Below are 25237 nucleotides of genomic sequence, written 5' to 3'. Positions count from 1 at the left end.
GTGTTAAAATAGTGAGTTTATCTTAAACTGAATCTAACATCTCATGAATTCAGCACTCAGCATTTCATAAGTGCAGTGGAACCTAACAGTAAGTACTTTGATTTGTTATCTTCTCTAGGATTCAGTCGGAACACTGGCTTCACTTTCAAGGGAAGGAAATTACTTTCAACAAAGTATCAGTTTAACAAGCCTCTAAAGTGTCAAGGTATCTGATCATCAGATTAAATAGAGTATGTATTCAGAGCATATATTTCAAAATTTTGATGCATCTATATTTATCATAATTAAAAATACACTTGATCTAAAGTGCAAGACAAACCATACGAATATCCATTTTTTTTATCCTATATCATCACAGATTTTCAGTCTGAATTTACATAAGAAGGAGGTGTCTAATCTGAATACCCTACAGAAAATGAGCACTGGAATTTCACATTAGTTGCTGAACAATCATATTGCCTGCCACTTCCAGCAATGAGATTGTGTAGCTTATTTATTTCACTGACTTGTAAAACCCTTCCTAGTTCCAAGTACCTACAAGCAATGCCAGTCATAAATAACCAGCAATTACTTCACAGCAGCTGTAAAGAGAAAATGTACAGAGAAAAAAGGTATCAAATATTTTCCTATAAGAGTTGTCAAAGTTTCTTAAGGTTCAAGGAAAAAACATTCAGGAAATATATACTGATACCTTTCTGTACATACATGGCAGCAGATTCTGCTACAGCAAAGCATATTCCTAGCGTCTGAATTATAGCTATTTCAAAAGGTAAAAGCGACATTTTTCTAAACCAAGGCAGGTTTCAAGCTCCTTTTGTTCAACATGATCTTCACAGGACAGTCAGCCATCCTACTGTAAGGCAGTTAAAGGATCAGAGAGAGCTTTCCAGCCAACCAAATCTCTGCTGCAATTTCTGCAACATTCCAAGCAGCTGTCCACTTAGACCCAGGACTTCCAACATACTGTGACTGCTCATCATCTAAAAGAGCATAAAAAACTATTCTCTACTGTTCTACGTTTGTAGTTTTAATTGAAAAGGTAAAAATTATGTCATTTTGTTTCTACTTCTTCATTTGCCTGATCACTAAAAGATGCAGTAAAAATAAATTAAATTGAATTGATAAATCAATTAATTTTGAGATTGAAAGTTACTGTTAACACTCCTCCAACAGCAGAGCATAGGGTCTCCTTATGTAACAATTAGCAGCTAACACCTGCTCATCCTACAATTTGAAGATCAAAACATAACCATTTTTTCTCACATCTTTCTCACTTGCCAAAGAATCAGACATATATTTTTGTGTAACTACAAATTAACATGTTTTTATTATTTATTTCCTAATCTAGCTGAGTTGCAACACTACTTCAACTCACAGTTCTTCCACTGCAAACACAGGTAAGTCAATATACTTACCAGTACATACAGTACCAATTCAATAGCATCAAAATTAAAGCTGTTCTACACAGGATAATTAACAGATCTGTATTTTTAAGTATTCTGCTTCTGAAGTGGTCAAGACTAATATCCCTCCACTTTCACAACAATGGGTCTTAAAGAAATTTTATGCTATTTACCTCAGAAGAAAATTCAACCAAATACCTGTCTTAATGTTGGAGGTTGGAAATGGGTGTGTGTATTCTATTCCTATCCTAAGATAACAGAAGATAACTTCTGTTAAGGAAGTTAAGTGGGCAGTTTTTTTTATCGCTTCCACAACCAACCCTCCACCTGGGGAGATACCTTCTGTTAATGGACCATTGAGTGTCATTGCATGACTGATAAAATGACATCATCCCATCGGGAGATGCTCCGCCCAGAGGGAGGAGCCAAGCATTCCTAACTGGATAGAATCAGAGATTTGGAAGGTCACAGCCAGCCTTTTCCACTGGATTCCCAGAGAGAGACCAAGCCCATTTACATCACCACTGGATCTTCAAAGGAAGACTACACCCTCTTACAGGGCCATTGCTTCAACAGAACCACACCTGTCACTCCAGGAGGATGGTAGACCCCATTTAATCAGACTGCTACCACCACCCTGACCAGCAGGGTGTCAGGTTGTATTCTGACTTGTCAGTATTGTTTTGTATTACTGCATTGTTTATTTTATTTATTTAATTATTTTATTTTCTGCCCTAATAAAGAGTTGTTATTCCTACTCCCATATATTTGCCTGACAGCCCCCTTAATTTCAAAATTATAACAATTCAGAGGGAGGTGGTTTATATTTTCCATTTCAGGGGAGGCTCCTGCCTTCCTTAGCAGGTATCTGTCTTTTTCAAACCAAGAAAATACCACAGGCTGTGCATCTGACTTTAATTATTTTTGTCAAGTCTCTCAATGCTGCATTTTAAATTAAACACAAAGACTATATTATATGCAGGAAAACCTAAAACAAACTAACAAACAAACCAAGCCCAAAACCTAAAACAACTGGGTAATCAATGAAGTGGATTTAGTAAACTTCCAATGTAGTATTCTCATATATACTCCAATACATGTTCAGCAAGCAACAATTTGTTTCTTAGTTCAACAGCAAGGTACTTAATTCGATAAAAAGGCTAATAAAATCATAAACAACCAGAATATGAAGTTTGCACAGCACCACTTACAGTACTACAGTAGTCTTCTCAATCAATACCTCTTTCACAAACAGCAAAGGCCATCTGACTCCCCCATCATTACCTTTTTTAAAATAAGTATTGTTATTTTTAAATCTCCAACTTTCAATTTAATCACTAAACAATCTGTAAGCTATAATATTCATTTATGTGAGCTTTTGGCCTAAAGAGTCTAGCCAGACTCTTTCCAGCAGATTCTTGCAATTTAATCTTGTCAACTTCCTAGTCACAGCCATAGAGTTTAAGCGTAACAACCATAACTTTAACGCAACAGCTTCTTTCCTCCACAACTGCTCATTTTCTACAGTAATGCAATCACTGCCTATTAAACCCCTCCTGAGCACTTCATAATACAACCAAGGATCATGAACAGTATCTGAAAAGTTTCCTTAGAAAAAGGACTTGACTTTATAAATAGAAGACCATAGCTTTCTTCCACCACCAGTGTTAACACACATATATATAAGATACTCACACTAAGAATAGATTGTAACATAGATAATAAAAGTAGAACTACATATTTTATTTTTATCAAGAAAATACATGAGAGGTTTTGAGTTTTTTTCCCAGCTAAAAGAAGAGAATAGGAAAAGATTTTCTGAGGTCACTGAGGCACAGAAACTAAAGTGATTATTTAGCTTCTGTGTCAGCACAGCCTCCTTTGCAGTGTCCTACCTGCCAGAAGACAGATGACTTGGTACAGAGACCTAAGCACAAACAAAAATAGAACAGAAATTGGAAGACTTAAGGCCAAGCAGAGGTATTTGTAAAAGGTTGTCCAGTATTATAGTCAGAAAGAAGCTTTCTTAAACATAATACAAGAACCATTCACATTATATCTATCAGAATTTAGTAGAAAATCTTTTCATAATCACACCTAATTCAAATTCAAGGCAGTTCCTTCAGTAAGTACCTTCTTGCTGATATTTATTTTACTAAGCTAGTCTCAATAATGAAATTCCAATTAGTGATCTTCTATGAATAGCACATATTCAGTTTGCACCATTTGAGAACTCTTTTGTTTTCATCAACTAAACAAGACTATATTCCTTCAAAAATTGCATTATTCAGATTTGCGTGTATAGGCTGAAACTTGTTGAACCATCACATAACATCATCACCACAATTATCTTTTCCAGTTCTCATTTTTGAATAGATGCCAGTGAGGGACACAGCAGCAGAAACAACCTCAAATGCAGTACTTTGATTCTTCCTCCAGAATGATGATCTGCACTGGATTTTTCAAAGATCAAGCTCATATAGCAGTTTACCCAAAATAAAGGGGTTTACAGGAAGGCATGAGTATAATCTTAGAGGAAGAAGTGACAGAAGCCATTTAATATCCCTCATAAGGATAAGAAGGATAGGACACAGGAAGTACGACTTGGAGTTTTTTTTAAATGTCAAGGCATTTTCTACATAGAAAATTTGGTTTGTATTTAAAGCAATTATGCTCCTATATGAGTGCTCAAAAGAAGCTGACAAAATAAACAACACTTATTTCCTTATTTTTATAGCTGACCTTTAAAAACATGTTTTTAAACATACTGCCCATTTAGCTATTATAGTTCATACTTTTAAAAGTATGTTACCATTCAGGATGTACAGAACAAAGAGCATGGTTTCCTTTTTTTCTCTCAGATTAATTTAGCATAGCTATTTTTATTTGACACACAAGAAGACATTCTAAATTAGCAATGGAAGGACACCTGGCAACCCATCCAGCAAGTAAGTTCTTGCTCTCAGTCAAACATCGGAGAAGGTGTTGTCTCTATTACAGACATAGCACAACCTTTAAATTAACCTCTAATTTTTGATCTCAAGGTTAAAATTAGTGTCTGCGAATATTTACAACTTTAACTTTTCATCATTTGAAAATTTAAGCACCAACTTATTTCTACATTAACACAGGAATTTTGGAATAAAAAGACGGTATGATTGTACAATCGGGACAGAAGGGTTTCCATAAAGGCAACCCAAATGAATTCTAGACCAAGAAACCACTCTTTGGCAACATCTTTTTATAACAATGCCTGCATTTGCACACTGTAAAAAACAAATTACATACAAATAACGTTGGCAAAAATATCCCTTAATCTGCAGTAGAAGAGCACTATCTCTATAAGTGCCGGCAAGTGCAGCTGCAGCATGGATTCCCAGGGAACTGCATGAGCTGTACAACCCCCACTGTGACACACACAGCTCCAGCTACAATGCTGCTGGCACTCAAACTTTACAGAATGAAACCAGCTGAGAGAACACTATGTATCTTATAACTCATTCCACAACATCCGATAAAGTTCTACACAACTGTTGAGATCTACCTCAGCTAAGCTCTCACAAAATAGATGCCTGTTTCAACACAAAAGTTACTGAAAAATCAAGGTCTGTCTGGCAAAAACAAGCATTCAACTTTGAAAGATGAAGGCATGTGCTACATGATTATTTTTCCTCTTTGAAGACAAATAAATGCATTTTCCAAACTAAAAATATAACACTTTTATTTTTTTAAATCCATTTAAGAGATGGAAAGGTAGTATTCTGGAACACAGAATAACTGACAGTACTTGACTTATTTAAAAATTATTCCTGTTTTGATTTTCAATTTATTAAGTCCCAGTAATACAGCAGTATCTAAATTAGTCATCAAGCAAGTGATCCAGTTAAGAACAATAACATTCTGCTCAGTTCTGAAACAACTTACAATTGTGAATTCAAAAGTTACAGCATGTAACATTGAGCTCTCCTAATTCTGGTATCAACGAGTTCAAATCAAAGGGAAAAAATATTCTAAACGCTGAGGTAAGATATAACTATAAGTAAAACACTAAACTGCAATTAAAGAAATAATTTTTTCCTACCAACTTATCATCTCCATTGGTTTTACCTGACTCTAATTTAATATATTTACAGACTAATGCCATTTAAAATATTTTGTCTAAAACAAGGTAAATGCACATGTGCACATACAGTGGCTAATTTGACAGCTATGATTGAGATGAGTGGTTCACCTACATCAAGTACAGAGACATGCGGTCTTCATTCAATACCTTTAATAAGTACAAACACCACCAAGTACTTGAGTAGTTGGGTGTTCATTTGTAATCAAAGTCATAAAAAAAATATATATATGTGTGTGTGTATATATATATATATGTTTATCAAGAACTAGATTGAACAACAGAGGAAAAACTATCAGATCTACAAGCAGTATCAGGATCATGACCACAGGCTCACTGATTCTCTTCTGGGGCATCCAGGACCACCAAGAGTGACTCACCTCTTTGCTCTGTTCATACTGTCAGAGATACCATGTCATTCTGGATGGCTGCTGGTTCTACCACAATTCCTAAAGGGATTGTTGAGATCACAACTAGCAAAGTCCATTTTAAGTAGAAGGTCAACAGCCAGAACTTGGAGCAAAGATACGAGTTTGAATGGCCCTGGTCAAGCAGCCACGAAGGAATATTTTACTTCAGCTCTTGTTCTGCAAAAGACCACTCTTCCACAACCTCTAAACTATCTTCTGCTACAACTTGGCAAAGAGGAGGCAGTGGACAAATGTAAAGAAGCCAACAAGGATACAAAACAAAGGTTTACATATCCATTTGCCTATCTCAGTCACAACAATACTTTCTCAACTGAATTTCTGAGATCAGTAAAAGAGCATCTGATGGGACATCGTGCTTCCCCGTTCATGCCTTAGCTAAATCAGGATCTCAGGACCAGCAAGTAAAATTCATGCATATGTGCGAGTTATAGAAATCATAAGTAAACAATCAAAATGAAAAAAATAAAAGTGTTAACCTATTTACACAACAGAAGCATTGTATAGCAATAGTCTCAAAAACTGACAAGTACAAAATCACATCCAGATATTATATCCTGCAAGACTTTATAACACAATTAAAAATTTAATACAATAAGGAAGCAGGCCAAAACTGCTTCTTACAAATCCATATCAGGAGGTACTTGAAAAGTTGTTACTGAAAATGTAAACATTGAATGATATTTTATAATAAAACTAGCCAATAAATTATTTTTACATTGTCTAACTTATTTTGTATTGATCTTAAAGTGCTTTGGGAATACTGTGATCTGATTATCCAGTGGACTTCCCAAAGACTAAGAAAAGCTTCCATACAGTGCATAAATACAACTTCTTCTATGTGGGTCAACATAAACTCTACCAAGAGTAGGGAAAAGTTTCCAAACATACAAAAATCTCCACAGCACCTAAAATACCAGTTATCCTGCTCAAACATACAGCAAAGTGAAAATAACCAATGCAGATGGCTCAGACGGAATCACAAAAGTTCAAGGAGTACAATAAGAATGTCTGATCAGGAAACAAAATTAATGTTTCAATGTGCTCATTTTCTGTTCAGTCTATTAATTACTAATCAGTTATACTGACTCTCTTAAACAATCACCAGAGCATGACTTGGGCAGAGGGATGCACACACAGGCAGAATCACATTTTACAGCATTCATTAAGTGACCTGAAATTGAAGCCTTTTTGCAATATTATCTGTAGCAAATGTGAATAAATTCATATTTGTAGCTAGACTATTTACAGAAAATTTTACATGACAGATAATGAGACAGATCACAGTGCAAATTTTAAGTGTCTAGCAAAGGAAGAACAAATTTCCACTAGTGAAGAGGTAGGACAATTAAAAAAGATACATGACAAAAAGGCAGTTAGATAATATGGCTTCCAAAGACATTTTTGTTACAATTTCCATACTGTGCATTTCACTTACAAAACAGAACCTCAAGCTTAAACTCTCCAAGCATATGAGTATGTATTATATCCCTGCATCAGTTATGAGAACTTGGACATTCTATTTCTATATTATATTAAGGCTGAAATGGAGTTTCTGTCCTCTGTTAGTCTTGAGTATTTTCAACAGCAAAACACTGCCACCTTTTGGCTTGATACATAGACCTCCCAATTTTAAATGTAGAATTCTATATTTTGCTCCATTTGTCCTTTAGGGAGGTGGTTGAATCCTTGAGATCATATCTAAAATTTTATTCAGTAGACATACTTCATGAGGAAGAAAAACATACAGTACTAGTCGATAAGGAAAATTTTTCTCATAAGTACATAGCCCAACAACTCAAAACTATACTCCTTTAGGCCACATAATGTTTTAGCTATTTTCTATCTCACAACTCTTTGTTCTTGGCAGTTTTGGTACACATACACACTGTATCACATGATACCTTGCACTGCACTCCTTTTAAGTAAAGACTTGGTAATGCACTCTTTAAACATCTGAGTTTTGAAAACAGATGATAGAAATAACAATAATGCATTATTTAAAATGTAAGTTCCTTGCTCATGTATAAACCTACATTATAGTAGATGAAACACCAATAGTTCAACATCTACATAAACACATATTGAAATATATGCAAAATTACTTACACCAGCGACACTATGTCCCCACGTTGTACATCATAATTTCTAATGCTCCAGTGGTTCAAGAGTACTACATCAGATGCTTGTCTTCCCCCAGGATTCAAAGATGGCTGAGAGAAGGGGAGAGAAATAGATCTACATTTAGATCTACATTTCTTTATCAATTTCCCACCTAATTATCTTTCCATCAACAAGTGAAACCCATTAAAATTGGTAAAAAACATGCCCACTTATTGTAAGAGGCCAAGAATCTGTTTTATTACAAGAAATACATTTGAAATACACTTCTTTATTAAATGACATGTTAAATATCATTATTTTATGACAAACTCTAGTTCACATCTTTTAATGCACTACTGCATACAAATCAGATTACATAGCATACATACTTAGGGCAAACCTGATGAAAAGAAGGGATTGCTGTTACTCCTTATCTTTTCATTTTAAAATCAAAGGAGAACCAAGTACACTTATTCCCAGGGGAAAAGAAAAAAAATACAAACAAGCTTTTTGCAGGCATCTTACTATTTATAAAAGTATCATGCACTAAAACTGAATTATGTACTCATAGCAATATTAATCTCAGCATCTTTTGCAAAGAGGAAAAACAAGCCCTATATCTACTGCACACACTGGCACTGGCAATAAACGTGGGCCTTCCACAACAGGACACAAAAGAGCACGTGTTGTCATCCCATTGCAAAAGCACCATACCTTCTTGGTGATTTCTCACGGGCAGCTCCTGGCAGTACTGACTCTTTCTTCCTCACAGCACAGCCAACAGACTCTAACTAACTTCTCAACCAGCCAACCTACTCTTACAATACACATCCTAACTGGATCTAGCTGTGGCCTATTAAGGGCAGGACTGTTCCTAATTCTTGATAATTAATGCAGCTGTAACTCCTTAGGGGTGAAATTACCTTCATCACTATCTCTATTCTCCTACATTCCATCCATCCACAGGCATGACTCAAAATAACCAAGTAATTAATACTTAATTAGGAGGTACGTAAAATCCCCCAAAATTATTTTGTGTGATATGATACAAAACCAGCATACCTGATTAATGCTACCTCTGACTTAACTCTTGGGAAAGGGCAGAGGAAGAAGCCCATCACAATACTGTCTTTATTTTTGCAAGGCTTACTTTAAAACAGAGACTCCTTTTACTAGAAAGAAAATATTTAAGAGTATTCCAGACTGAATTTTTCTAATAGTTTATTTCTCAAAAAGGTTTTTCAGGGTCTTCAAATAAAATTACAGTATCTCCCAAGTTGGCCAAGAGATAATCACTAATGTATATTCTAGAGTTAGGTGATATATGCAATAAAGCACACAGCGTTGAAACTAAGCTACCCCTCCTTCATATGGTAACTACAATATTAGCTAAAAATTTTGCTGTTGCTGTTATAGAAAAGGCACTTACACTATAACTTGAACTAGCACATAAACCACTGGACTTTCACCGCTGATATTCCCCTCTTCAAACTTTGAGTAAACCAACAGAGGGACTGAAATTAACTCTTCTCAACCCTAGTAATTACACAGTGTCAAATGTCATTCTATTATTATTCAGTAAACTGCTCTCAAATAAAATGGTTTTCTAGTATTTATTTTTAAAGAAGTGCTGATTTCTCTTTATTACAGTTTCTTCATTCATCATTGCTAAACAGATTGGTTGACAAAGTCATACTTCTAGTGGGATTTGCAAAAAATTTGTTTTTCAAGGTGCAAGAGGAAGTCATGTGGTAGGGCCCTCAGTAGGTGTAATTCACATGAACAGTAAGCAATATGCTAGGTCAAAAGAATAAACATGGTAGGGAGAGGGGAAGGGATATGACATCATATGTTTAGTTAAAGAGCAAATGAGGCTAGTCACATTTTGGGATACAGGAAAATTTCCAGTAAGGTAAGTCAGGGGATCAAAGTAGATCACTTTAATATCCATAGAGATATGGTCCGTGTCTAAGCTATAAATAAATTAATGCTCATTGCTGTTTTATTTACTAGACTCAATGCACTGCAAGAACCACATAAATGAAAACCAGGACCTAATTAGCAGGTTTTTTATTAGTAGTTTTTAATCAAGATTTCCAGAATTATTTATCACCTTTACAGCATTTTTCACCAAAGGATCAAATATTTACATACAAACTCAAACAAATCAGTCATACTCACTTTGCCAAATGCAGGTACATAGGGGCCAGAAGCCTTCAACACTACTAAGTATAAGGCAAAGACCAATCTTACAAAGCAGGAATCATACATACGACATTCCCACACATATGACATCATACACATTCCCACAAAGTAAGCTCCTTACTACTCAAAGGTATCTGCCTTCTATTCAAAAGAGGAGGAAGAAACCTTAAATAGAAACCTTAAAACCATTGTTCTAAAAGATAATGTATCTCACAGCTGATACTTAGAATATATCTAAATAAGTGTTCACACACTTCTTGTATCACATAAACTTACATCAACTACATCTTAGAGATACATCAGGTAGTTACAGAATTGTCCTAGTTGCACTATCCCAGTTGACTCCTATTTGTTTCCGCATTTAAAAAAAAGAAAATAGCTTAGAATTTAAATACATTTAGATTTTGCATAAGCTTTTTTAACTTAAAGCACTCTATATGTGTTTTTAACAATGCCTGACCTCATTTTGACATACAGAGTGGATATTCAACTCATTATACATTAGAATGGTGTTTGAGAAAAATACGATGGTGTAGGCTTTTTTCTTCTCTCTCTCTCAAAAAAAAAAAAACCAACAAACTGACAAACATGCAGACAATAATACTATTTTGTTAGAAGAAACTGAAGGAAAACTATAAAACAACTATTCATTTACATCATCACTATTGTCTATTAAAAAACTAAAAGGCTAAATCCTTCAGCAAGCCTTTCTGTATTGTAAATAACACTAACTGAGATTCCACAACAAACAAGTATAGAAACATTACAACTTATTCCACATGATATTTTAACTACTGGTAAGGTTTCAGGTCTAGCAAAATCAAAATACACCTTCTGCAAAAGGAGTCAACAAATAGGGTCACAAGGGCTTTTCATAAGAAACAAAAAATGACAGTTTTCTTCCTTCTAGTCTGAACCATTGTAACTTCTTTGCTCAAGTTTTTGGCATAAAAGCCTGCTACAAATAAAGCACACAGGTCTTAATCTAAACTGTGGTGCAGAAGCCACAAAACATTACTCTTTCCAATTACTAACTAATCCAATGCTAAAAGCATGCAAATTGAGATCCCCAGCCATATGATGAAGCCTCATAGGACATGAGGTTCCATAAGCAGGAGGGTAAAAACATGCCCTTTTGCTATAAATAATGATTAACTTGATAGTTGTTATGCTGCTAGTGAAGGTCACAACTTATTTGCTTGTAGCTTGGGGAACACAAAGAATATTCACATGAGCTTACAGGCTTAGGTACAGTAATCCTAATAATAAAGTTAGGAGGAACTGCCACAGAATAATTACAACTGCTATTATGCATAATGGAATAGAACATTCAATATTGTTTGCTGCAGAAACATGAATGCTTCATCAGAGATCGCTGCTCAGGCCACTTCCTGTAATCCTTGGTATTGAACTGTTTGTAACAGACCTTGCATATAAAGCTGCACATATGCTGTCATTTTCTACCCCACTTGAAAACAGTCCATTTGATTTAATGAATTTACAAATTTATATATCCATGAGGGGTTCCTTTTCCACATCTTTATGTATGAAGAGTCTGTAATATCAGACAAGTAATGAAACTAAAAAAAAATGACATAAATGAATATCAAGATGTCCATATTACAACAAACATTTTAAAGTATATAGCACACACTACAAGAAATCACACAAAAAAAATCTGCAACAATCAATTACGAAATCTTAGGTTCTTTTTTTACTTACATGTAATGTTGTAAAGAGATTACAACTCACTAGAAACACACTATTAGTAAAATGCTAGATGAGCACATCAATCTAAAATCCTAAGCAACAAAACTACCTTATGTGATAATTAAAAAACCCAGTAAATTTGGAAATAAATGAGAAGGTAATGAAACTATTAAAACTGTTAAAATTATAAACTGCAATAGGTCACTATAAGTTAGAGTTAACACACATATATACTGAAGTCAGCACAAGTGAAATTACAACAGGTGGCTGAAAGCACTGAAAAATACAAAATCAGCTAGAGATAATAGAATGCATGAAGTCTGTCTTAATTGATTGAGTCAGAAAATTTTTATTTTCATTAGAAGCTTTATTCATACACTTGCCAGGGTGTCAAAAAGTGTTCCTATAATCAGTAACTACGAAGCAGCAGTAAGGCTGGTCCAGAACAAATGGAGAAAGTGCAGGGGGAGAGAAAGCACATAGCAGAGAACAAGAGTAGGAGGACAAGCATGACACAGAGAAATTTATTTCTTGCTTCTTGTCAAAAATTTTAAATTCAGGCTCAACAGAAGCCAGAGTTATGAGTACACAAAGCCAGCTAGACATTTTAGAGGTCTATTGCAAACAGATTCTTGGGAATCTTACCATGATATCAAATCGAGACAATAAGGTATGACTGGAAGCATGTGATTGAAGGATACAATCTGACTTCAAACTGACTGACTGAATCTCAGTCTTCCTCATACCTATGGCTTTCAGATATATTTGCGATAGATCACTCTCCAAATAACACAGTTACCAGGCAGAATTGCAACATGACCAGTACTCCTTCAAGCTACTCTCAAAAAGAGAGATATATTCCTTATAATTGTGTCCCTGTCAGACTTGCTTAGATGTCTAATAAATCTTGGCAAGGAAATTAGTATCTTAGTAAAAGCACTAGGATTTTTTTTCAATCTGAAAAATGGCCATATGCATAAAAGTTTAAAACAAACCTCTATTTCAGTTTTGTTTCAGAATAAAACCAGAGAGTTTTACAGACACTGAGGTGTCAGTAAAATTATAAATGTCAGCTTTCAAGCTATCCATTTGTCAATCAACAGAGGGAATGTTTAGTTAAGAGATACAGCAAGGGAAAAGCTTCAAATTTAATAATCCAGTGAATATATATTTCTTTCCCTTTGTCAGGTTAAATAAATCTAAGCAAATGCCTGTAGTGTTTTTCAAATCTTCCATGAATAAACTACAGTCAACTATGTGCTCTACAAGTGAGTAGCAAAGCAACACTCCAAAACAATACCAGAGCACTCTCAAACACTTGGGACTGACTTAAAAGAAAACATAAAACTGAGGTACTAACCAGAGGGACACAATAGATTTGTGTAGAGGGAAATCTAAGACATTTCTTTCCAGCTACTGAAGCAAAACTATTGAGAAATAATGGATATTAAACAGAACACTACATCAGAGGCAGAAAAAGATCAAACAATAAATGGCAACGTGGTATGCTAAAAAAATCAACACCCCAAAATTTAAATGCTCAGGTGATACCCACTAGTAGCAAAAAAAAACCACCCAAAAAACAGAAACAAACAAAAGAAGAAAGCCAAAACCAGAAAATCTAACATGAATCTGAATCTTAAAAGATTCCATGTGGCTCTAGACCTGCAATAGAGGCAAAAATTGGGAAGATGAAAAACAGATGAGTTGTACTCATCTGGATAATTTTTTGCTACTCTAGATGTTGTGCTATATATTTGAAGTCCTCCTGCCTGAAGATAGTAAAAATGTTTTTTTTTTTTCAGTTTTCCCTTCTTCTCCTTTCTAGTGCAAATTTCTGGCTCTGCAACTGTAAACTCTGAGATTATCCTCTCTTTCACTGGTCACACCAATGGTATTCAGAAAAACATCTGTGAAAAGGGCAATAATAACTTACGTTACACCTAGCTTGTGGCCTTGGATTGTAGAATTACTGGAGTAACAAGATTTTATTTTTACCCCTGTTCTTGATGTGAGAGCTGCCTGCTGAGGTTTCTTAACAGAGTTTAAACATCAGATTACAGACTACCACAAAAGCTACAATGCCACCTAGCCATTCCCTCCTCCCCACCACATGCTTTTTAGAACATTCAACATAAATCAGCCAAGTGCAGGATCAAGCCTAAGTTCTCCAGCCCATGTGTAAATTCTGCATAATTCAAACTCCAGCAGCTGGTCTTGATTGCTGTGAAACCTCTCTTCAAGGTTCTGAGCTTATATCAGAAACGAGAGCTTGGCATCCAAGAATCAAATCCTTACTCTCTGCTAATTTGAATGTTGCAACATTGGAACAAAATACATCATAGTTATCAGTGCTGATGCATACCAATGTGCACTGCATATGATTTAAATGCTAGGTAACAACATGGAAATTTTCTGTCTACATTAAAACATAGCTTTTTCAAGACCAAATAAATGGTGAAAAAAAATAGTGTTCACAAATATTTGTCATCTAAATGTTACACATTCTATTTATATTTACTTGTTTATGCTGTATAAGCACTCAATATAACCAACGTAAAAACAGTGAACCGATACCTATTTCGTGATGAACATGAGCAATGATAGTAGGTTCATGCCACTTTCACTATTCTTCCCTGCAATTGCGCCATATGTGTTCAAAAGTAAGAACAAGTATAGCAAGAAACAGTTTTACCATACAGTTACTATAATGTAGGTACTAAAAATTAAAGCCTCTTTGTGAGTCATCAATTCAATCCCAAGCGACAAAATATATGGCTCCAAATATTTCTAAATGTCTAGGAAGATATCAAAACAATCTATCTTTATCACTATTTCTCCATATATTTTCTTTTTACTGACACAGAATTTTGGGAAGTTTTGTTCTCAAAATCTTTCCTTTCACATCATAAAATATTTAACAAAGTAGAAATTAAAGTATTCCATACTAGAATGTCATTTAATAACAATTGAGAAAAAGATTTTTTTCACCTTGCTATTATCAATGGAGAGCCACCTTTTAATTTCCTGACAAACAAAAGATATTTCCAGCAATACCTGCATTGATGCTCCTTCCACCCTCGCGACACAGGCAACTCTATCCAGAAAAGTCACAGTTACAGGAACGGCAACAAAGAAACCTTTAAAAAAGGCTTTAATGTATCTCCTCCCCAAACCCTGAGCCTGTGCCATAGTCTGAAAAACATGAAGGAAAGAAAAAAGTAGTTATAGAAAACATTTGAACTAACATCAACACAGAGCAATTCAACACAGAATAATTAAGAATAAATTTATTATCTTTTAGAGGTTCACAATATTCAGAGTGGAAAAAAAAAGAATGTGCACACGAGAATGGAAAAATCCCAAACCAACAAATCAGAAATCTTCATCAGATTTTAAATGTTTATTCTAAAGAACAGAGCTTGATACCTCACATTTACCCTTTAGCTAATTTGAACGTTTCTTGTGATCCTATGCTAGCAGATGTACTCAATAAAAATGATTCAATGTGGCAGGTAAACAAAAAGCAAAGTGATGCAACCAGACAAAATTTAATAATGCATTTTGGAAAACAAAAGCATTGCAAATAATTTCTCTGCATAAACTGGTATTTATTCATTTTTCACCCCCAAAAATGGATTGTGTTAAGCAAAGGAAAGCTATTTGCAACACATCACCTTTTCTTTATTAAATATTTTCACAAATGAAAATGCACAAATGCATCATTTCCACACTGGTGGTAACTGCAAACATAAAATCAATTCAACTTGTCACATATATCATAGGGACACACCATAACACAATGACTCCCTGTTCACCACTCCATCACAAAGTTAAAAGCATGTTGCCAGACTAGGCAGCTACATAATGACATATGGGATGATTCTACTCCAACTTCATGTATTATACTACCTCTTATCTCTTTTATTTAGCCCTGAACCATTGACCATGCTTGGAAAATACCTACAAAGTGCACTGAAACACCAGCTGTTTGTTTGTAGAGTCATACCTCTTAAAAGCAAGTTGAATAATCCAGGTACTGCTGCATAGACCCCAGCCTAATTCACATAACTGCAGTTTGTCTTCCACCTATTGGCAACTCCCTTTTAAACTGCTTCCACCTAATGAATCCCTAGTAGATCAGCTTGTGTTTATATCCAAGAATCATTTTTCAATTAAAATAAGGAAAAGTGTAAATATATGCAGTTTCATTCAATCCTATTACAAAGTACTTAAAATTTCACAATATAATCCTTTTTTCTTTCTTGCATTTTCAGAAACATGGAAGTGATTAACTGTTTGTATGCAGAATATAAACTGATATCACTCTGACGAAATAGTACTGAAAGTAGTATTTCTGTCACAGATAGAGCTTCTTAATTCCAAAAAACCAAAAAACTTAGAAGAGAAAATCCGGTTCTACAAAGTAAGTCATCTGCATATTCGTCACTAGAATTCTTTATAGATATTAACAGCTTTGCAATGACAAGATCTATCTTCTGAGACTATTACTTCTGACATTCACCTTCAAAAGGTTTTAATTATTTTTTAAGTGGAAATATTTCATCATGTGTAACTTGCTCACAAGTTTAAATTTTCATAATGCTTACAATTCAGTCATTTTCTTTCTGAACATTTCATGAAAACATTTTCAATTTGCATCAACCACTTTTACAAATAATTTGAAATAGGTTGTGAAACAGAAAAAGCCCTCTCTATTTTGAGACAAAAGCTAAAAGGATCTACTCTCAGCTTATAATTTAAGAAATTATTATTAGACTCAATCCACCAAAAAAGACTATTGCCTCAATCAGCAAAGCTTTACCATTGGAAAATATGCCACCTAAAAAAATCTCTAAAAATGAGGGCTTTGTCCACCTTCTGACTATATTATTGCCTACACCTTAATACCCTTCTCTCAACCTATTTACTTTGAACTTTGCATCTTGAGTTTTGTGGCTGGAACTCTACTTCTCTGCTTTGAGGTCTGGCATCTCAGACCTCCTCCGCTCTAATAGCAATGTCAGCCACAAAACACCACTTCGAGACCTTACACACAAATATATTCACCATGTTCTCTAGAGTAACTTCGGAAGGAAAACTGTCTGACACATGCATCACAATATGGCTGATTTAACAATAGTTTTTAAAAATTCAGAAATCAAACAACTTTACCTCTCTTAAAATTCCTCAAACATCTTTTTCATTAATAATGAAACATGAATATTCATCCCATCCTGTCTACTGAATCCATAGACAGATATTGTTATAAACTTCTTGCAGAAGCCCCATGCTAATATCTACAGAGAAATCCAGAATCTGAAGTAATTGGTCAGACAATCCACAAGAGACCAACCATATGCTTCCTAGAACTACAAGCTAATTAATAGTGATGAAGAATCTAGCAGTCAGGTTAAAACTGCTAAGACAAAGTGCTTCATTCTCAGTACACCACTTGCACAAGGCAACACCAGCAGTATTAAGCAGCTGTGGACAGCACTGGGAATTAAATTCTTACTTTTGCGAATTCAAACACATGTAGCATTACATGGCACAATATAAAAAAACATGAGGGGAATAGCACCAGCAGCACCCCTACAAGCAATCAATTTGCAAAGCCACCAAAACCAACAGCTTATGTACTGAAGGACTTCTCTACTTGTCCTGAATTTTCTCCTCTCCTCCCCTGTCCTCTTGGTAACAGATCAAACTACCGGTTTCATTTTCCCTGTACACCAATATGATGAATCCTTCATTTATAATGATGAGCTACATTCTGAACTTTTCCTGGTTCCCCACCTCCCACAGCAAAGGACACCTTTTTCCCATAACACAAGCTGAGCCGGTCAGCAGAAGCCTTTCTTCCCAAAACACAGCAAACATTCTCACACACATTTTAAACACTTTGAGAAGAACTATTTAAAAACAGTCCATCTACAACCTTAAGTCCTTTCATATAGCAAAAGGTTTTCAACACACAGGTAAGTTACTACATCTCACTATCTGACTTAACAGTGCACACATTTTTGCCTGGTCTGTTTCATAAACTTTCCCCTCTAAAAAGCACAGACAAGTAAATGGACATGCAGAATTCCCGTGCAACTGTTGACATAGTTCACCACCCAACTGCCAGTAAATGGGAAGTTTTCCCTCATTCTTTTAAGTTGTCCTGCACTGCCACAGGGGAAGGGCTGGAACATAGGCAGCAAAAAAGGCAGTTTGCAGCATTACCTTCTACCAGTAACGGGACATGTGAATGGATAATCCTCAACTGATACATACCGCTGGATTAAAATGTTCAGTGTTATCTTTTCTTAAACTTTGATGGTCGTAGGAGAAAAGAAGGGGGAAAAGTAATGATAAGCATTTACTGCAGTCACAAGAGAGAATTTAGAGTGGTAAAGGGAGACACAAAAATGATCCTGAAAAGAAAAAATTCTGGTTGGAGTTTTTTTTATAAAGAAAACATAAGATAGCCATCACTCCTGAAGATAACATTCTGCTCTTAGAGATTTCTAAAACATCTGTAGATTTTAAAAGCATCATATTTCTGGAGTGAAATTTTGAAATACAGTGCAGTGGCTGGTTTATGATGACAGGTTGAAATGCATGTCAGTGAGGTAAGCCAAGTATTGTTTGCTGAAAAAAATAATTTCCCTAACACATACTTCTGGATCTCTGACCAATCTGACACCTTGAATAAGATCAACAAATCACAACACTTAAAAGATGTGGTGAAAAAAAGAAGAAAAAAAACCAAATACAAAAAAAAACCCCAGAATAAAATACTTTAGAAAAGCATATGCTTTTCAGCACCTGTAAGTTACACTTGGTTTAGGGAAAAAAACCCCACAGAATAATTTAGTACAACTGACAAACTTCAAACAAACAACCTTGAAAACTTGTTTGAAACAGAAACACGGACAAGTAAAATCCAAGATCAAAAATGCTAGCATATAGCAGGTCAAAGCATTAAGAATTTCACATTGTGCAGCTCAGAGATTAAGGCAGATGGAGCACAGCATTATCCGGACTGAAGTATTTGGTGCACAAAAGGTCCAGGGATTATAATGAGCCTCTCGTGGGTACTACAACATATGGAGCAGAGATGCTATTTAGATAGCTCTCTATGTATAAAATGTTTATTTTTTTCTTACACTTGCCTGCACATTAGAAGACACTGTTTATCTCATAGCCTGCAGAAAATCATCAAGTAATTCAGAAAGCCCCAGGTTACAATATATTTGCAAACCTAGGTACTTAAAAATTACCCACAGAAGTATGATAGGAAAAATAGCTGTAAAAACAAGGCATTAGCAGTCATCCGCAAAGGAAATAGAATGGCCCCTGATGTGTTCTGCAGGAAGACATGAGGGAACAGGAAGGAGGGAATTACAACCTATATGCAAGACAACTACCCCACCAAGACTGCTACATTAGTGTGAAATTACCTATTTGATCTTGTTCAGGAATTAGTAACTATATGATATATAGTTCAAGAATCCATTGAAACAACCAACTTCTCTGTCAATCAAAATATGCATTTTTCTATAAATCAGTGGCACCATACTAGAATTCAGGATATATGGTTTGAAAACAAAGAAGACTTTCATAACAAAAAACTCCACAACACATGAATAAGCCAAATTTTATTGTGTCCTATAAAACATAAAACTGAGGACAAAAGCTTTTGTTTTAAGACTGGTCTAACTTGAAGATGAGGTTATACCTGGCTTAACAACCATGATTAACAGGATACTGCTCTGTATAAGAATTTGTGTGATTTTTTTAACACACTCTTTTTCTACAATCTTCCATGATACAAGGCCATGCAGCCTGAGCCTAATTTCCCATTTTAGTTTTACATTTTCATAGCTTTTATATTACAGTGATTACTGTAAGGATACAAGTATGCAGAGTTCTTAGCAGGCTGATTTAACTCACATATATTTATCCAAGTACAGGCTTGGACATGATGGTGATGAATGCCACAGAAGAATCAAAATAGACTAGCCCATACATTTTCTGTTAAAATAATCAATATAGATCAGTGCATTTAAGTTTTCATTTTAAAATCCTACCTCATTCCAGAAGAAGCTTTCATTTATCCTTCAATAAAGCCAACTCTATTCTGGTATTATTCCACTATAGTAGGAACATGTCTATTCAATTCATGTATTTATACTCTGCACAGGTTTTACTCATCCTATTCTTCCATCATATTACCCTCTCTCTATCCCCTAGGACACAGACATGGAAGAACACCCCTCTATTTTGAGTTTGGAAATATCTCAGGTCATGGAAACAATGTGTTGTGTTGCTGAAGAAGAAAATCATAACCTAATCTGCAGTTTCAGCAACTGCACATGTATGCTCTGCTGTTCTTTTTTCTTTTCTCTAAATTAATCTTTTTGTTCTGACACCCAGATGTTTTGCTTCTTCCAAATACAAAGCAGTAGATTTTGTTAGCTTCAACTCCATTTTGTACCACTTTCTTACGCCTTTGCTTGAATTCAAGCAATTACAATTTACATGTAATAGCTCCCAGCCCTATGAAATATGTAGCATTTTTTTCCAGTATACCACAGTAAAGAAAAACAATAGTAAAAACCCATTTTTCTAATCTTCTCGGTGCTGTAACACACAGAGAGGTTCCCAGAAGCAGACAAAACCAGATCAACCATAATGAGCTTTCAGCCCACCAAAGATATAGAAAAGCTTAAACCACAACAATCATCTACATAATCAGTCACAGAACTATTGCTGGGGGAAAAAAATTAGTTTAATGTGGAACTGATTCTTCTTTTAATATAATATTACTATATCACATCACTGGGATCTATGTCACGTACAAAGGCTTAGTTGATGTGTTGGCTGTAATTGGAAAGAAATTCATATTACTTATTCTTAGAAATTAATTTTGTGCTTCAGGTACACAAATTTTACCCTAATGGACAATCTTGTATTTCCAAATAAAACATTTCACTCTTCAGATATAAGCAAAACTAGAAGAAAACACAGCTGTAGACCAAAGCTACCCTCAGCAATCAAATTAACGACTAGTTTAGGATGGCAAGTAATCAGCCATTCCTCAGCTCTGACAAGTTATTCAGGATTCCATTTTATACACACAAGCATCAAAGAAAGGAATTACAATTAAAAACATTATTAATTGTTATAAACCAGATTTTTTCCCAGCTCTTAAAATGTCAGATGTAATGAACTATCTTCCAAGTACTATCACACAGGCAACTGGCAGAGCACCAGTTCTTCTAAAATACAAGTTACAATACTTGGGTTTATTCATGTTCCTGTACCTTCAAAGAAACTACAGATCATTAATATATACCGTAGATAAAGGAAAGTACTAAATTACATCAATTTCTGGAACTCACTTAAGACAGCAGCATAACACATGTTCAGCTTACAACTGAAAGTTCTGTGTTGCTTTCAGCCTAAGAATTCAATGCCTGCAACCAAATTGTTTAAATTCAAGTGTCCTTTGCAAATAACTACCAGCTGCTGCTATGTTTTGCTCTCAAGTAGACTGCATAAATGAGGAGTTGCTTTGAAACTTACTGAATTTGTAAATTATATTTACAGTAAACAATAGCATAACTTTTGAATTTCAATGAATTTGCACGTTCATCTAGTCAACTCTCTGAATTTTTTCAAGCACCATAGAACTATAATGTTAGTTGTGGTTATCCAGAACCAAACTTAGGCAAAAACAAAGACAACAAAAAATAAAGGAGAATATTCAGTTTTCACCAAAATATATAACTTTAAGTATTCAGATACCATTTAGCAAACAGCCTAAAAATAAGAATAACAGCACTCAGCTTCAAGCATTAATATGATCAGAAACAAAGTCTTCTAAAAGGTTTTGCTTTTGAATTAAGAAGAGCTAAGTTTCATACGGAACAGGGAAGTTTCTTCTAGCCTAATGGAAAGTGAAATTAATACAAAACAAACTAATAAAAGAAACAAGATTCTCAGCTATGAATCTTTAAAGCCTTCCAGTAAGCACTGAGTATATGAGGACAGAATAATGACTGAAAATAATATTTATTATGGTATGAAAAAATAATGCCAAGAGAAAGAATAGAAAATTATTTTACTATTTGAAAGGTATTTTCCATTTTCAGCATACTTCATAAAAATAACTAGTTCTCCCACAACTACTGTAAAAGCAGCTTTGTGTATCCTTGTTCAAAGCAGGGAAATTGGGACTGATTCCTCGACAGAACATTCCCATGAAACCTAGCAGTAAAACCTAATGAACCAACTACTTACCATCTACTGTCTGGGGGATAGTAATAAACTAAATGTATAAACTAATACAGAAAATTATGCCTTCAAAAAATAATTGCCTTTATTTTAACAACTCATGTTTTATCCTTGAACTCTAGAGGTCACTGTGGGAGTTGTTAGTCTGGGATTTGTGATAACTTCAACTGCCTTGTAAGTTTCTCAGGTCTCAAGAATAAGCAAAACAACTTAACAAGCATAAGGATATGGATTTCCAGAAACAGCTGAAATCTGTAGTACCCTAGTCAACTTATAAAGATCTCACCACAAAATTACAACTGTGACTGTGAAACCATTTGAATCTTAAAATTATTGCTAGCATTATTTTCAGGGATCAGGATATCACCCACTACCATACTATGTGTACAGTTATTTACCACTAGTTCCAGGAGAAAATTTATTTCAGTAACAACATGCTAGTTAAATAAAAAAACCTGTTAATTTAAAAGTAATTTAAATTAAAGACCGCCTGGAAAATCTTCCAAATACACTACTTAAAAATGTTAACTTTTTTTACTAAGTGCATATGTATTTAGTTATAAAGCTGCATATTGGAAAGAGCAAGTCTAATTCTGAAGTTTTCTAGATAAATTATTTCATTTAGTCTGAAAATCCTCAAGAGGTTCTGTCTTCCTAGTATATTTTATTGACAATTTTGATTTTCTTCCTAGATGAACAGTGAACAAGTATGTGTGGCATCTGCTTTTAGGGGAGAAAAAGAAAATAAAAACATAGTGGTACATGAAAGTTATTTAGAGAGCTATGTAAAGCAGCTTTGCCTATTCCGGTATCTCGGTGTGCTCAATGAATTCCAGTTCCACAGAACAAGAATGGTAATACCAAAAAAAAATTTAAAACTTCTGTAATGGAATACCAGCTAATTTTACAAGGTTAGAGTCTACTGGTTGTTCAGCTGCACTTTTTCTATCTAAGGTTTTTGCCAGCTTCCAAGAAAACGTGCCTTAAAAAAAGTAGGGACACCAGAGAGATGTGTGTAGGAACTGGGTGAATCTCTTCAGCTTCAAGCATCGCAGCCTTTATACACAGAAGCATCACATGAAGAACAGATTGCAGGACAAGCACCAGACATGGAAAAGCAGCCACTTTAGGACAAGTTATATCATTATGAACAAATGAACAAACAAACAAGAAACACAACAACAAAAAATTCTCCCAGATGTCCAGGCTGTAGGGTAGCAGGAAAGCCACTCCACCAGGATACCGGAGAACAGCCACTAACAGTAGTCCTCGTAGGACAAATACGAGATGTGATAGAAGTTTAATAAAGCAGAAAAATACGTGAAGTAAGAACTGCATTTAGTCCAGGACCAATCAGGGTGCCCAGCACGAGTCCCAGTTGCAGACACGGCGCCAAGAACGGCAGCAGAAGGCCGGGGTCGCTTCCAAGCCCATTCCCCCGCCCTCCACGGGCAGCAGGGCACAGCGCCTGCCGCACCGCCTCTGACAGGCGCCGAGAGCACAGAGCAGCGGTGCTTCTCGCCATTGACTGGGCCGGTTCTTTCGAATTCCGTCCCTTCCCCCGGGAAATGGATATCTCGGTAATCGGAGGGGCGAAGAAGGCAGGAAGCACACCCCGGGCAGCAGGGGGCGCCACACGCGAGCGGCGCTTCCGCCGGCCCCACGGGCCCGCCCCGGGGGAGGCGCGGCCGGGGCGGGGCGGGGGCGGGGCAGGGGCGGCGCTGACTACGGCGCGAGCTCGCGGCCGGGCCCGCCGCGCGGCGCCTGCCTGTCCCCGCCACCGCCCCTGGAGCCCCCTCTGCTCTCGCCCGTGCCCGCTCCCTCCTCCACCAGCGAGCTCCCCGGCCCCTTCCCCGCCCCGGCTCTCCGAGCCCGCCCGGCTCCCGTGGCCCCGCCCGGCTCCCGGCCGCTCCCGCCGCTTACCCTTTGCTCCGTTCCGCGGGGGGCGGGCCGCAGCCGGCCGCGTCACGTGACGCGCGGGCGCGGGGCCCGCGGTGCTCCCGGAACGGCCGCCCCGAGCCGCCCTGAGGGGCCGCGGCTGCCGCGCTGCGCCGCTCGGCCTGGCGGGCTCGCCTTGTGCCGCACACAGAGCCAGACGGGCCCTGCACGGAATAAGGTGCTTGGCCTGATCCTTTCTCAGCCCCTGCAGTTACAGTTTGAGTCCCCAAAAAACTGAGGATGCTGCATTGCAGTGGCTATGTTTTCCTTCAGTGAGGGTGGATATTCATATACACAAGGAGTTTACACTTGTGGCCGTTTTTTGGCAATTGGACAACAATAAATCTCTTTGGATATTCATATGTAATGTTGGGCGTTTTTACTACTTCAGTACAAAGCTGTTCTGTACCTTGCAAACAGTGTAACCCACACAAAAGGGCAGGATTTTTGTTCAGCCGATGATTTCCCCGAGAGCACAGGAGATGTGATGGGGACCGATGTCAGCCACATCTGCTGCACAGAGAGCTGGCTGCATTGTACTGGCTGCATGGACGGTGGCTGGGTTTTCCTGGCTGGGGCAGATGGGCGCACTAGAGCTTGTGTTTTCATTCGGTAATCAGTTGTTTTTATCAGTTGCTGTAACAAGTGCAGGTGCCAGTATAGTCTGAAGAAGGGGGTTTTTCCACATAGCTCATGTACCTTCAAGAATCAGTGGGCAAATTCATGAAGGGAAAATCTATTACAAATTATCACACACATAGAAACTACCTCTGGCTCAGGGTGTTCCTAACTAGATGCTAGGAGATACTTCTACTAGTCAGGCCATTGTTGGAAACCAGTGTAAGATGACACCTCTGCCTGTGTCTCTGCAGTCAGATATTTGCAATTTATTACTAAAATATTATTTTTAATCTCAAATATAAAATTGTCCATAATTGAATTGATCTTGACTTCAAGGCTGAGCTACAAAAGTATGAATGCATACTTGTCTGTAATCTGACCTTGTCTTTCCACAGAGATAAAATGTTTCCACAATTTTT

At 36.4% G+C, this 25237-nt stretch overlaps 1 protein-coding gene across 12 annotated transcripts in view; it reads right to left on the bottom strand.

Annotated features, from left to right (window-relative positions):
• IMMP2L (inner mitochondrial membrane peptidase subunit 2) overlaps positions 1-24328 on the bottom strand; it is a 392035-nt gene extending 367707 nt beyond the window's left edge. For 7 of the 12 annotated variants that reach the window (XR_010363622.1, XR_010363621.1, XM_064422389.1 and 4 more), the window contains exons 1-3: positions 24183-24328; positions 15027-15164; positions 8061-8164 (exon numbers count right to left, since the gene is read on the bottom strand). Coding sequence is in view for 9 of the 12 variants with exons in the window: in XM_064422389.1 (XP_064278459.1) it covers positions 8061-8164; positions 15027-15161 (239 nt within the window). In the remaining 3 variants the exon portion in view is untranslated. The remainder of the gene's footprint in view (positions 1-8060; positions 8165-15026; positions 15165-24182) is intronic. The other 5 variants (XR_010363624.1, XM_064422388.1, XM_064422395.1 and 2 more) reach the window with 1 other exon arrangement.
• Between the last annotated feature and the right edge of the window lie 909 nt (positions 24329-25237).

Source organism: Passer domesticus, chromosome 5, assembly GCF_036417665.1.
Source record: "Passer domesticus isolate bPasDom1 chromosome 5, bPasDom1.hap1, whole genome shotgun sequence".
Classification (NCBI taxonomy): domain Eukaryota; kingdom Metazoa; phylum Chordata; class Aves; order Passeriformes; family Passeridae; genus Passer; species Passer domesticus.
Note: the sequence above shows the minus strand (reverse complement) of the source record. Positions and strands in the feature narration are given on the sequence as shown.